General features: G+C 36.6%; 1 protein-coding gene and 1 pseudogene across 1 annotated transcript; one reads left to right on the top strand and one right to left on the bottom strand.

Moving 5' to 3' along the window:
• Positions 1–707: 707 nt before the first annotated feature.
• LOC135635935 (O-fucosyltransferase 29-like) lies at positions 708–10,993 on the bottom strand. The gene is made up of 9 exons (XM_065147409.1): positions 10,465–10,993; positions 9,937–10,024; positions 7,923–7,999; positions 7,389–7,477; positions 7,100–7,289; positions 5,637–5,818; positions 3,799–3,901; positions 2,655–2,983; positions 708–1,489 (listed from the first exon to the last, which is right to left on the bottom strand). The coding sequence occupies exons 1-9, from the start codon at positions 10,711–10,713 to the stop codon at positions 1,168–1,170; spliced, it is 1,629 nt and encodes a 542-aa protein (XP_065003481.1). The 5' UTR covers positions 10,714–10,993; the 3' UTR covers positions 708–1,167.
• Positions 10,994–14,338: 3,345 nt separating this feature from the next.
• Positions 14,339–15,036, top strand: LOC135636422 (expansin-B5-like; annotated as a pseudogene).
• The last annotated feature ends 614 nt before the right edge of the window (positions 15,037–15,650 follow it).

The raw sequence follows: 15,650 nt of genomic DNA, 5'->3' as shown, positions 1-15,650 counted from the left end.
TCATTGTTTCAGCTTGTATTACATGTTTAGTTAACTTGACCTATATATCATTGAAATGTAAGTTGAGTGGTGATTTGATTATTAGCTTCTCTGTAACTTTGGTTCTCTCAGTAGAGTGATTGCTTAATGCAAAGAGTTTTACACTGGAATCTTCTTTACCTTGAGCACACAAGCATTCTATCATAGTTTCCACCCTTGACAGATCTCTGCTTAGGAGCCAGTGTTGCAGGTTCAAGTATAGCAATGGACTCAGAGAAGCGAAAAGCCGATCTGAGGCTTAATTGATGGTATTCTTGCAGTGTACAACTTGCAAATTAGTCGTGCCAGTTGTAGGGATCACTACTCGTCAGCTAGCTGAAGACTTGGATCTACCACTCTGGCTATCTGGTGGTGCTAAAAATTGGAGCATCAGTAATGACTGCAGGTTGGATCTACAACTAGTACCGAACTGATGACTAACATAGCAATGTAGTCATCTGTCAAGACATTGGATCTGTGGTATGACCAACACATTTCATAACCGAGCTAAGGGGCTAAACGAAGACGTTTGTGCTGAGTTGATTGAAGAATAGGAAAACCAAAGTCTTATCAGTATGTTTCATGAGGGAGACAAACGATTACACTGCATGAACGTGATGGTTTTTAGACCATCCATTTTCATGGATCCAATGGTTGACCGGTTGAAGAACAGAAACTTGAAAGAGAAATTACGTAGAAGAAAAAATAATGACGATCATAAATATCTCATATTACAGTCTTTCTCATGATTGCTACGGCCACAAGAATGAAGTCAAGCAGTAAGGTCAAGTGCCTTTCTGTTTAAATCTGGCAAAATTGGTGATATAATTTACATTGGCTTACAACAATAGACTCTAAACTTGAGGCTTCATCTCAGTATAAAAATATTGATGGCCGAGGCTGGCTGCCTTGGTTTGCACCACCATCGTCAATGTTAAAAGCGGTCAATCATCCATTCTGTATCCTCGATGATTTTGTCAGCATTAACCCAAGTACCACAAGTCTGTGTATCCTTCGGAACTCACCGGGATTGTTATATGATGTCATTAACGAGGCACAAGGCAGTCATCCACTAGGATGCATCAAACTGCAAAGTGTGAACCTTTTTTATCGAATGGAAGCAATTGGCCACAAACATCACTGTCTGATTCAGAAAAACCTGCTTTCGTCCCCACTGATTTCCACTTCAGATGCTGCGTGCTGTCGCACCGTTTCATTTCCTCTAATTCCAGGCTTCATGGAAATCCAACCTATTACAAGGTGATCTGGATTTTGACAGATGCAGGAAGATGGAAACTCATGGAAGTCACCCCTCCCTGGCCTCATCTCATCTGGTTCCCCCATGAAGCCTCTCTGGACTAACTTCACCTTCCTGGAGAACATCTCCCACTCCATCTGTTTGCATGCCTTAAATAAAGAGCTAAGCTTTTTAGCATTTGGCTTTATGGTTCTCTTGTGTCCCATGTACCTCCTGCACATATGTTGTAGATAAATGTGAATGACGCTTGCTTGCTACACGAAGAGAAAACTATCCACAACCAACCAATTTAGGTATTGTCCTTAGGTCTAGGATATAAAAGAAAGTATACTATGTTATGACAGCTCTGCGATATGGATTTAAGGTGAATAGCTGAGTCTGAAAAGTATCATTTTGTCACATTGATATAATGAAGAAACACAACAAGATTATGGCGGACTGTTGGCACTTTTTCCAAAGCAATGTATGTTTGCCCCCGATTGTCTAACAACAGAGTCAAAGTGGAAAACTGAAACAAAGTAAGGCAATATAGCAATGGAATGGTGATACTGTCAGTTTTGGTTAGACATGTTCTCAATAAATTTACAAGATTAAGAGAAAAAAATAAAAAAAGAAAATTGGGAAAGACAGGTAGAATTGTTTGAAATCACGTCATGATGTTTCAAAAGACTTCAGATGCTAGAGAGGAAATTGGGTTAAGCAGGAGAAGAGATCTGAAAATTTTGATGTGTACAAGGGAAGTATTTGCTTCGTGCACTTGTGAGGACAGTCAAATGAAGCAAATTAATTCCAATGTTTAGTTGCAAGAGAAAAAGAAAAGCCAGAAGTATACACATGATAACCAAACAAACAAGATAACCAAGGTTCTTAAGAGTTAAGACAACTTCATAAGCAAACTAGAGATGTGCTTGCATGTAGAATTTATCAGGATCCCGATGCTAAAACAATAAAATATGACATGTTGCACTGAGACTAAGTAGGGGATGAACATAATAACTTATTTAGCAGGTTAGGATCTGATATCTGCAATGACAGACAGTAATATGGGCGGTTAATATTTAGATCTGCATAATTGGTCAGTCAAAGAAGGAAAACAGTAAACAAAAAAGGGCACTGCAATAAATCATGAGAAAATATTGTCAACTTAAGAAATAACTAGGGCATAGTTTATCCATAATATTAGCCTAAATGTCCTTTATATAGGCACTCTCCATGATATGGAAGAATTGTTAGGTTCCAGACCATCATTTTTTCCTTACAAATCACCAGAAGTGCCTGGTATTATGTAAAACAAATATCAAAGTGAGTCTTAAGCAAGCAATTAGAAAAGGAAAAGGACAAAGGAGAAGAAAGTTATTCAAGTGGTAACTAGTCATACCTGTGACCTGCAAGAATCTTAGCCATATTTCCATTATTATTTGTGGCAAAGACATCACTCTCATCGCAAACAATGTAGTCAATAGCAGCAAGACGAGAAGAGAACGGAAGGAAGGGCCTCAAATCATTTCCGGCAAGCATTTCCTTTGTATAAAAATTTGGAAAGAGGTCTTTAAGAGGCTGCAAGCTTGCTTCTCCACCATATATTTCTCCAGAAGCAACATAAAGATAAGTGTTGTTTACAAAGCCAAGAGCTCTTAGCATTAAACCTACTTCTTGTGGAGTCAGCGGACATTTTCCTCGGCTTCGCTCCACCTCAGCTCTCATATCCTGCAAAAGTATCAACTTAAACCATGGATTTATGGAGAATATGTAGCCCTTACTACTGATGAAGTGGAGATCATAAATAGCATACACATTCACAAAGCTTATTGCGATGTGTTAAAGGAAAAACAAAATGCACATGCTTCATTCTTCCACCAAAAGCAATTAGTAAATAAATGGTAGTTCACAGCAGAGATTAAAATCTCAGTTCAGTACCAATGCCAATCCTTGGTCGGACCTGTATGATATCTGTATCGACCATATCATTTGTCAGTTCAGGTCAGTACATGCCAACCTAAGCCTAGGTTCATGCCTGGACAAGCCTAGCTCAAGCCAATAAGCCATGACTTTATTCACCAGGCAAGTTGGGACAGGCTCCAATGTGTGAGTACGACTGCTGGGCCAAGCGAGCAATACCTGGGATGCCCAGTGCCTCGTTGAGGCAGGTTAAAGCATCTCGTCCGGAGACCGTTGACGTGCTCGACCAGCACCTCACCTCATTGGAGCACCTAGGCAAGCACCCAAGTGTCTTTTGACAACACTGATTGTTAATCTTTCCTCAATAAGTTTCAGGTTGACAAAATTGAACTTCATTATGGAGGAAAATTCATCCAAAGGATAACATTGGTACCTAAAATGCTTCTAAAGCATTATGGATCATAGATCAATGCATTTAATGAAACTATGGTTACAATGATTATTAGAAAAGTTGTCATAGATTATGCAATTTGAGGTACAAAATCCTACTTGTGGAAGCCAAAAGAAAATCCTACTAGTTAAAGCTGAAAAGAACCAATGAGGAAAAATGGGAATATTCTCACAGGTAATGTTGCCCAACGCTTCCTAATTTCACCAAGCTCATTACGTTCTTTATCTCCACCACCAAAGTAACAGCCAGAAAATGCAAGCATGTCAGGTTCAAACCTGCAGTATCAATCAAGAAAAGGATCCGGCATGATGATGATATGCTGCCAAAAATGAATCATAGGAGCTTTTAACCTAAACAGTTGTTAAACAATGATTGGCTTGGTCAAGCCCAAAGATGAAAAGGTATTAACCTTCTTGCATTCTTTTAGACAAACAGCTCCAGAGATTATTAATGGTACAATATACGTAATATCTGACAATGGGAAAAAACTGACCACCAGGTACAAAGCAATTGAAACTATGAAAAATGCTATAAGCTGAATCATGAAAGCACAAACATTTCTAGTCCTGCATAAACAAAAGACGAGTGTCATTCTATAATAAGGTTTTATTCTGTTGAACAGTTGAACAATTTTTAATTTAAATTATGATGTGAATCGTCTTGATTTAATATATCATCAGCTAAATAGTGTGCCACATGATGGCTTGATGCCTGCTTAAGTTCTGACTAGACTGTAGGGTATCAGATGTGAAAAAACAAACCAAGAGCAACTACATAGGAAACTTCAATTTTGTCACAAGGGCCAGAAAGTCTCAATTTAAGAACCATTTCTGTAAGGCTCTTCCAAGCAATGAGTTCCAGTCCACTACTGGTTTCAAGAACCGATGGGACTTGAATGCTACCTGCATAACTTGCAGTATACTGACTTGTACTGTCAAGGATCATAAAAAATAATAATAATAAATCAAAACCAATTAGCATCAACCTATATGGTTCCGTACAGGTCCCTGGTTGGACCAGTAAACATGGATCGGTACTCACCAATCTGACTAAAATTGAAAACGTTTCTTCCAGTACAACTATTATGTCAAGAATCATATACATTTAAATCATCTGTTTTTTGCCTTATGAACATAAACATGCATTGTCCCATTCATATTCGACATGTTTAGTTAACAGTAAGTTCCAAAATGTAGGTTGACCCAACTGCAAATCAGTGAACTGTACTTTCCAAGATTATATTTGTTGGGATGGGAGAAAACAATAATGAAATGCAACTCAAGAGACAACAAGAGTTGACATTTAAGTAGGATGGGGAAGAACAAGTGCGTCTGAGTTAGTTGATCCAGATCAATTTGATTCTGGTTGACTTTACTTAAGACGGGCTTCAACAATCAGATTAATCCTTGTCACAATTGGTTGAATAAGGTTGAGACAGCACAATACCAGTTAAATTAGTATATATAAATAAATAGACTAGGAGCTTACGAAAAACATAAACTGCTATGGGGTTTCATGGAATTTTTGGTTCCTCTGCAGCCAAACTCAATTGGTATTATTTTGAGCTGCCTGGACACTTAGAGAGGTCGGGACAGCACATTTGTATTTGTTGATAGAACTTTTTATCAGGGCAAGCATACCAGCACTGAGCATTTGTGACTCCCCTTGTTGACATGATGAACAAGTTATGACCATGAAATCAAGTAGCAACATGAAAACCAAAGCTTTAAAATGAGAAAATTCAACCTAAAACAGAACGCTTCAGAATCAAGGAAGAGAGGTATATGCTTCAACCATGTTGGTATAGCTAGTCTAGGCACATCCTTAGCAAGGGAATACTAGTAGAAGAAAGCTGGTATATAAAATAAAAAAGATCATGTTATGCAGGTAAACATTTTTTGTTAAAAATAATGCCTTTAGCATCGATTTGGCATGCCGAATAGGAAAGTTCTTGGATAACTCTAACAACTTATAATGCCAAGTATATTTCCAACAAATAAAATAAAATACCTCAAATGGACAGCAATGTAACGTGAGCTCATTGTTCGCATTCTCTTGACCAGCTTCCGACCAATTAATTTTATCGGTTTTGTAAACCTTAGTGCATGATAATTTACGCGGCAGCGTAACTTCTGCAGTTCCTCATCAAGTTTGTTTGTAAGCCTATAATCGAACTTGGTCAACTGCACAGCCTGCAATTTATCAATTAATTGGTAATGTTATTATAAAAACACAAATTAGTTTTATCTGATTCAGTAAACTGTATAACCTAACTTTAAATATAGTATACGGCATGTCAGCCATTTTCCCAAAGTTACTATAGCTTTTTTTAGTAACCACTACTGTTACAATGCATACTAAGTATATATCCAGTGAAATAATGGAAACATTCTAAAAATTGCTATCAGAGTGTCTCCCAACTATTTCCATAAAGGATTGACAAATTACTAGAGAATGAGAGGTAATCAAAGCTAGTTTGTGACCTTGAACTCCTGCCTTTTAACTGTTCAAGATAACATGGTTCCAAATACCAATCAAGCTGATATATATTGATCAGTGTTTACTGGTCCAATCATAAACCTCGGTACAACTCAGTAAACTACTCATTTTTATTTTTCTATTAGTTTACTCAGGGTTTAGGTGGTACAGGTCAGTTCTCAGAACCCTATTAGTTCAACAGATTATCAAAATTGTTACCAAATCAATATTTAGAATTTTGCATCAGAAGTTTCTCAACATAGCAGCTCATAGAGAAAATGCATCTGATATAACATGAAATTGGGTGTTGGGAATTATGAGATCAGTATTTACTGGTTGAAAAAGGACCTGTATCACATCATATGATCTGGTACTAATGGATATTAATCTTATGTTGTGTTTTCCAGTTGGTTGGTACCAGGCAGTATAAGTCAGTATACCTCTCAGGACATCAGTACCACAGAACTAGCACCAGAATGAGATTTAAAACCTTGTATTAAGATTTACCAGCATGTCATATGTTGTTGCTAGAAATTTGATGCCGCTTAAGGATCAATTTAAGTACAACCTATCAGACAATAGGTAATAAAAAAAATACCAAAAATGTTAGAAATTTGATGATGATATGATATTGTGTTTGCTAAGATGGAAAGAAGGCTTGGAGTTGGATTCGGAATGAGTTATTCCCATTCTTAATGTTTGGAAAGATGTAACAGCATTTGTACTTTATTTCCATCAGAGAAAGAATAGTCTGCTAACCCACAAAGAAAAGCTGCAACCAAAGAACTTATTCACCTCTGAATTACTGTCCAACATAACTATTTATGGTGAGCATTGAAGCAAATGACCTTTCACATGAGAAACATACCAAGTCGAACGGTGAAAGACCTCAGAAGTTATGATAAATAATATGGTAGAGATGTTAAATTTTATCATGTAATCTGGATGAAATGGCTAAATTAAGCACATATCAAGCAGTCTGCAAGCTTGCTTACACGTCTCCGTAATAGTAATGGAAGCACTTGTTCAAGGTAATATTCAGGAGTAGATTTTCTTGGAACACGCATTGTGTATGGAGGTTTTTCCATTGACCTCATTACTTTGTCTGGAATCCTTTTAACAACAGGTACATCTTTCGAAAGGGAGTTCATGAACCAGTCAACATCAAAAATGTCTGCAAAGTCACTGCAAATGCAAAAAATAAACCTGTTACATACATTGTATCTAATTTAGAAACACAACTAGTAGTAATTGTCTCATAAAGTCTCCATGTTGTCACATCACCTGTCATCTTTCCAAAAAGAATGATGATCAAGCTCAGGAACAACTAAAGTGGCATTTAAGATCCGGGCTACAACAACAGCATCCGTTATCTGATCATTAAAAAGTAATGGTTAAAGTTTTCATCACTTAGAAGAAAGAAAATGTACATACATCATACATGATACAACCACAAAGTCCACTTGTTCTCTGAGATTTCTATTTATCTTATGCACCTTCATTCAACAGCATAAGATGAATCAGAGAGGTAGTACAGTCACGATGAAGTTATCACAAAGAACCATGTTTTTCTGATCCAATATGGCCAAACTTACTCTGAGAGATTGGGACCCTATAATAAAAGATGGTTAAAGCAAAATTTTCAGGGTACATCCTTCTGTTTATGTGAAAAAGAAAGTGAAAAAAGCAAGATGGTGGATCACATGCAAACTAAATCTACTGAAAGACGAAACTTCTTGACAATCTTCTAAACCCTTTATAAATCACTTCTTGATGACAATAAAATACCAGAACATGAGAGAAGAAATACAAATTTACCCCTGTTCTTTGTTGGTTTAGTCCTCCACTTGTTGCAATTAACAGGTAACCGTTGGATTCACTATCATGCACTGCATCTAAATCACATGAAAAAAGCAAATAGACTTTAGTATGCTTAATGGTACTTCCACGTTGGTGGTGAAATTTGACCAACAAGAACACACTTCACTTTTTTCCATATGTAATCGACATCGAACAAAGACAATAGTGAAAGAGATGCACAAAAGCTAAGACAATGTTACTTAAGGCAAAGATTAAATGGAATGTTACATGTAAGAATCAGATATCTGATCGCATAAAAGCTAAGACATTGCTGTTTAACAACTACTATACAAACATGTCGACTAAACTGTTTGACCTTATACCATTAAGAAATAATTTTACAAGTTCTTGCCCTTAGTAATTCTCTGCAGTGAATTTTTTAGAAAGATCCATCTCCTTAGAGTTTATAGCTCAAGGATATATATCCTTGTCCAATGAAAAATGTCCTCCTAATTGAGATCCTAAGTTCTATCAGGTTGTTGCTGACAAATAAAGTTGACTGATCAAAAGGTTGCACAGGAGGTGGCAAGGATTGACAAGTTCAGCAACCATAAGTGAATATATTATAAGCATTAGATTACTTCATACCATCGTGGTATATATTCATGTCAGATATTGATCAGATAAATGGGTCTGCATAATAAGCCTATTTAGTTTCTAGCCAGACTTTTTTGCCAGGATTCATTAAGTTTGGATTTATCCAGAACCTGGCTTATCAGTCATTAAAAGAAATTTTCGTTAGGTCATGTAAAGCGTTATAGTCAAAATTTACTCCAAAATTAATGACATTCTAGAAAGTCCATTACTTGAAATAATTGGGAAAGGAGACCTAATGAGTACAGAATCTCAAATCGATAGTTCTAATCTCGCTTCTAATGCTTAAAAGCCTTTCCCTGTATTGCAACTCCAGTATATTCATGGTACAGCATAGTATCAAGTTTAAGTTCCTCTGCAGCTGTGTCACAACTTAGCAGCTTTAGTCCCACCAAACAACTAAAGCTGATTTACTAAGCTCAGGGGCATAAGCCAGGTATTGTGCCCATGCCAGACCCTGGTAACAAAGGTGCAGCACCTTGCATGTGCATGCCACATGGTTACATGATCAGGCACCGGTAAGCTCATTGGAGACAATTCATAGATACATCCGATTCGTACTGTGTGGACTTTGGATCAGCACAACTTACCATTTCACAGTATGTGACAGAAGTCCTTTACTGCAAGTGGCATACCAACCTTCTCCTTAATAATGACAATTGCACAAATACCTCTGGAAGACTCATAGAAAATAACGAAATCCTAAACAAAGGCATGTAATTTTGAACCCCAGATACAAGAGATATGTTGCACATTCTTTGTATCTGCAACTTCATTTTATCTCAACCATCCTCTTCAAGTGTGTGCTAAATCAAATAATTATGGGGTCGGACAAAACTACAAATGTGAAATGGAAAGTGAAAAACACACCTGAAACTTGCAAAATGTTTTTTAGTAAACGAAAGAGGAAGACCAGACGATGAAACGAGATGTAAAGAAAAAAAGGGCCTCCGGCAAGGTTATGCCTGAAAAGCCTTTATATACTTGATTAGTGACTAGTAGCCCATATAAGATCTTGAATTAAGTTGCAACAACCATCCTAACACATTCATATTTGTCGGAAATTTTTTGTATTCTGATGTATTCTGTTGAAGTGAATAGTTTCCTTAATACCATTCATATTGGTCAGAAAATTTTCATTTAACATCCTAGAACACACGAATATTGTAAAATATATATTTTTTACTTTGTACATAGAAACGAAATTCATAGCTTCTATATTTATCAATTATTATATAAATTGTACAAAATACACATTCATCAGGTGCCCACCTTCATCCTTGACAATTCTAATGGAAAACCACAATACAAAACTCAGCACAAAAAGATAGGGAAAAAATAAAAAGAAATCCTGTTGGTAATGCTGTAAGGAACTTACCTCTAAAATGAGGGCTTCTATCACTACAACCATGATAGAGATTTGCAAATTCTGATTTCCATATATCAGTTGGAGTACTGTATCCAACCTGCAAATGTCTCCAATTTGACAGTATGAACTAAAAATGATTCCAGTAAGGAATAGTATAACCATTCAAGTTACTGTAAAGCACAACGCCGCACACTACATAGATGACAATTATCTGCTTCCAAAAAATATATCATTTTTAATCTTTTTAAACTAAACCATGTTAATTCCATAAGAAGAAAATAGATGCAAGAATATTAAACGCTTGCACTGCACAAAAACAATTAAAAGGGATAAACTTTCATTTAATATGTCAAATGAACAGTAACAACGCCATAATGTACAGAAACAAATTATAAAGTAGAGTGGAAAGGAACAAAAGCATAAAAGCAACTCCGCGCATCACATTGCGTTCTCTAAGAAAAGAAAAACAAAAAACAGAAAGAAAAAAAAAAAAAAAAAACTCTATTTCCAGTACTTTCATGCTTTATTAGCTCATACCCTTTTGGATCGCCACCGTCCGCGGATCCGCGACCACTCGAGGTCGGCAGCAATCTGGCCAGTGAAGAGCGAGACGAGGCCGAGGGCGAAGAGCATCACACCACACAACACCGAGCGCGAGATGGCCCACCTCCACTGGCAAGCCCAGGCGGTCCGGAGCCACTTCTCGGAGACCAGGAAGGCCGAGCACGACGGGGAGACCCCACTCAGGCCCTGGGGACTGAGCTGCTTCGCCATTGTCACGGCCATCGAGATCACTCACTCATCTCAAGACGCTGCGATCAGAAACTCCTACCACGGGGGTTCTAACGGGGACGCAAGCCCGAGCGAGGCATTAACGGCGCCACGTGATCATCGATCTAAGGATGTATCACGAAAAGAATGGTTGCTTCGGAGGGGATGAGTGGGATCGGCAATGGCGGAGGGGAGGGGTTTAGGGGACTGTTGCTTAGGGTTCGTGACGGGCTCCGGAGCGGGATTCGAGATGGCGTAACGGAGGAGGGGAGGAGGGAAGGGGAGATGTGGGGGAAAGCCAAACGAAGTAAATAGACAGCAATGAGAAATGGATATGGGAATAAATAGCGGAAAGGTTGCAATTGAAACCCGCCTCGTTTCATTTATTTCATGTGTGATTTGACGGTTATTCTAAATAGGGCTGTGAACGAGTCGAGCTTTTGGTCAGTTTTGACTCGTGACTCGTTCGGACTCGCTCTTCAATGTTAAAACACAAAATTAGGAATCTAATTCTAATGCTCGATTCTTTTTCTCTTTTCGTGCAAAGATAAATTAATAATTGATATATTTTAAGATTTATAATTAAGTTATTTAATAAACATAAATAAAGTAAAAATTGAATATTTCATCTAAAAGAGTGCTTGAATTTTTTTTCAAATCATACTCTCTAATTAGTTTTTAGGTAAAAAAGTTTATTAATTTGATTAAAATGTTCTTCTTCATCCACCAACACTTTCAATTGTAGTTGTTTATAGACTCGTTACAATTTGTTTAACTTCCAAAGTTTTTTTTTTCTTTTCTCTCTTGCCCACTAAGTATTTGCTGAATTACTTGTAAAACTATCCCCTGAGATATCAAAACTTGTTTGCTTATTTTTGAATTAATCAATTTATTCTTTTATAAGTTTTTATAGACCTAAGCGATATTACAATTAAGTTAATAATTTATAAATGAATAATACGTGTTTCATAACTTGGACAATCTCGACTAAGTATATAACATTAAAACAATGATGTTTCACAACTTACGCAATCCTAATTAAATCGATGATATTGATGCAAAGATACCACACAATTTAGATAATTTCAGTTAGATTGGTGACATTGATGGCAATGATGTCTTAACAATTCAAATTAAATTAGTGATATTGACATATATATATATATATATATATATATATATATATATATATATATATATAATAAATGAATGAGTTGTAAAATAAGAGTAATTGAGGGTTGCTGCCATCAAACATAATAAATGAATCTGCGGGGTTCATAATAGATTAGAGCCACGAAGGTGAACAATTATATATCTCGTTTAAGGTTGGTGGTTTGAATGCCAAGCATTTATGAGGATTTTGAAGGCTCTCGTCGTGTGTTCTTCTTCACTGACTGATACATAAATTTGCCGACAGAGTAATAAAAGTACTAAGCCACCATCGAGGCTCATCATTGTCTTCAATAAATATTATTATGATTATCTGAAGGTTAATTATATTTTTATAAGTAATTATTTAATATTTTATTCTTTATATTTTTAAAATTTATCATACGTACGAAAGTAAAATATTTAATCTCGTTTCTTTTTACGTCATCAATTTTACTAAAGAAAATATCATACATACTTAATAATAAATCAAAATGGGAGAGACTGAATACTCGATAGTAAATCATACGAGTCGATGACATGATGAAAAATGAAATTAAATATTTCACTTTCACAAGTATAGAGATCTTAATATAATTTATAAAAATATAAAATCGATATAATAAAAATAATTAATTATAGGAATAATATATAATTAACCATATTTTTTTATCAATATATATAAATCACTTATAGTATCTATCTTGTCCACCAAAATTAGAATTAAATATCCATTAATTGAGTTGGGAATGTGTTCGATCATAAGAAACTATGGTTGATGAATGTTATATTCGTTAATGATGAAGAATAAACTTTCCTGTCGAAACAATGGATGCTTCATATTCTTTATGAACCATATTACCTATAGATGTTTATATATAAAATGAAAAGTAGCCCCAACATCATGTTGTTACTTTGGGATGAGAAATTACATGTTGTGTAAAGTGGAGACAAAGGCATTAACTTTGGGGAGAAGGGAGGTGGTGGTGAATCGGTCCCATCATTAAGAACAAGTCATTGCATCACGAGCCTAAGTGGTCGGCCAAATCCATGGAATCACCCCACTCCAAAGGACAAGTAAAGATCACATGCAAGATTCCATGAAGAACCGTCGGATATGATGTTGGTGCAACATGTGATGGTCTCCCACTGTAGTCTTAGTAGTTTGCCGACGCATGCTTTGCACATTATTCCTTCACAACATGGTAATAAAATATCAAACATTTTGATTATTTTTAATTAAGGAATATAATATTAATAATATTAGTCGACGATGATGTATTAGTATCATCTATCAAGGTTTAAGTGTCATCTAATAATAACTTTTCATATCTAAAAAATTGATCTGATGGTAATAGATTGCTACATCTATTTATGAAAAATCGTTCGAAATCCTTGTTTTTATAATAATAATAATAATAATTTATGCATTACTAAAATGATTGAGTAGAAAGAGACTCAACATAAGGATTTCAATTGGTTCGTGAATATTGTTTGGAATGGCATTATCCCAACTCCATATTTGTAATATAATATTAATTGTAATGGTATTGTCTAGAAATTCAATTAAAAAATCATAAAAGGAAGGGAGTTTTTTTCAAACTTTAATTTTCATATGCTACCTAAATATTATATATATTTAAAGAATATTTAAATTAAATTGAAGATAAATGATATCATTAGTGTGCTTTCCTTATCATTAAGGATCCATGGAGAAGATTAGAATGATATCGTATATGATCTCGCCATAGATCTATCTTAGAGATTCGACATTAGTGATGGGCATTTACTAGAAATTTAAATTAATATTTTAGATTCCTACTAGTGAAAGCCGCTTTTTCTTTTCTTATATACTATTTTAAATAATTATAATTACATTTAGTAATATGTAAAATTTATCTTCATCACAAATGCAATTATTACCCGTGGTTCTCTATATTTGATATGAAAATATTTGGTTGATTCATCGTTTGTATGGCCCATGAACTCACGAGGAATTATCCTTGTTCGATGTGACCATGCGAGCAATCGACCTCGTACGATAGCATAGGTCAACTTGTATGAACTTTTGTCGTACAACCCGTACGATTTGGGTAGCGTGGGATCGATCGTCCACCATCTATTAGGTTAGCTTCTCTTCCCCTTGATCACATGTCGAGTTGTTCCACGTCAGCTTCTAATGATTACCACGTGTCACTAACGATTGGTGTGGAGACGTTGCTTCTCAATATTTATTTTTATTTTTGTGTAGGATTAATTTTCTATCTTTATATTTCTGGTTATTGCAATTTGTAGAAATTAGATCCACATGTCGGTGGGATCTGACGGAATCAACTTCTCGCAGTTGACCCCAAGAAAAGAAAATTGCACGCAAAATGAACAAAGATTAAACTCTCCGTATGACAAATTCTGTTTGTCTCATACGTGTTTGAAGCTAATCGAGCATCTCAAGCTGAGATGGTGGAACGTTAGGTACTTAGGTGAGGAAGGGATGTGTGGTGCATGCTATCAGGTATATATATACGCCTATATGTAGCTTCATCTCTTGCTCGAAGAACGTTGACATTGTTACGTACTTAGGTCTTGTGTACTAAGAATGCAGCGTGCTCCGGCAAACCAGTGACCATCGTGATCACCGATGTGTGTCCCGGCGGTCCCTGTCTTGCCGAGTCCGCCCATTTCGACCTGAGTGGGACTGCGATCGGGGCAATGACAGGGTTCGTGGAGCAGGAGTGCTCCAAGTGCAGTACACTAGGTCAGAACTCTCACCGGTATCTTTCTTCCATGTCTACGTGAGGCTGTCATGAACAGTACTATTACAGGGTGCAGTGCAACGACCGGGGCGCCGGCGTCGCCTTCCATGTGGGCGCTGGAACGAACCCGTACTACTTTGCTGTGCTTATAGAGTGCGAAGGAGGGGACGGAGATATCGCAGCCGTCCATATCAAGCAGCGCCAGTCGAGCTCATGGATCCCCATGCAACAGTCCTGCGGCACTGTTTGGATGCTGAACTCAGGCTCCAAGCTACAGCCGCCGTTCTCTTTCCGTCTCACCTCAGGCTTGTCGAAAAAGATCCTCATCGCCAAGAACGACATTCCGGTCCGGTGGCAGGCGGGAAGAACATACAACCCTGTAGTGAACTACAGCATCTGCCTAGTAGTACTAGGTGGTGAATCTACTGGTGTGTGAGATATAGCCACGCACTGTTCTGGTGTTCTTTCTTTCTATGGTTCTTTGGCTACCTCCATGAAGAAGCACACTAGCAAGCTCTGCTTCCGGCGCTTTCTCGACGGGCGCACCCTCGGTGGCCATATGCGCTCGCACGTCTCCTTGGCCGCTCCCCCTGCCGCATGTGTGTGTGTGTGTGACATTCATAAATATATGATATAAATGAAAAAAAAGACTCAAGCAAAAAAAAAAATTGTGGAAGCATGGCATTAAATTTTTATTGCAGAATGAGTTGATCTATATGTTCAGCTTAAAGTACTGTGAACTTGAAAATTAAGATTGCTAACAACTCATTAAAATTTATGTGACCACAATAAAAGATATTTTATGCTAAAAGTTCAACCAAAATACAAAATATTTTAACTCAAAGTAACAAAGTTAATTTATTATGAGAGACGAATATGTACTATTAAGATATTTTACTTTTCATGTATGTGTATCAACTGCTAAAAACAAGTTTTGGAACAAGCAAATTGTTTGGTCTGATCATTTGAGATAGATCGAACATATCAGATCATATCTCTACTAACACTTCCATCCCATCAACTGTGATCCTTATCTTGTAAAACTCGATT

The sequence above is a fragment of the Musa acuminata genome, chromosome BXJ3-4, assembly GCF_036884655.1.
Source record: "Musa acuminata AAA Group cultivar baxijiao chromosome BXJ3-4, Cavendish_Baxijiao_AAA, whole genome shotgun sequence".
Taxonomy (NCBI): domain Eukaryota; kingdom Viridiplantae; phylum Streptophyta; class Magnoliopsida; order Zingiberales; family Musaceae; genus Musa; species Musa acuminata.
This window is presented reverse-complemented; position numbering and strand designations above follow the sequence as displayed.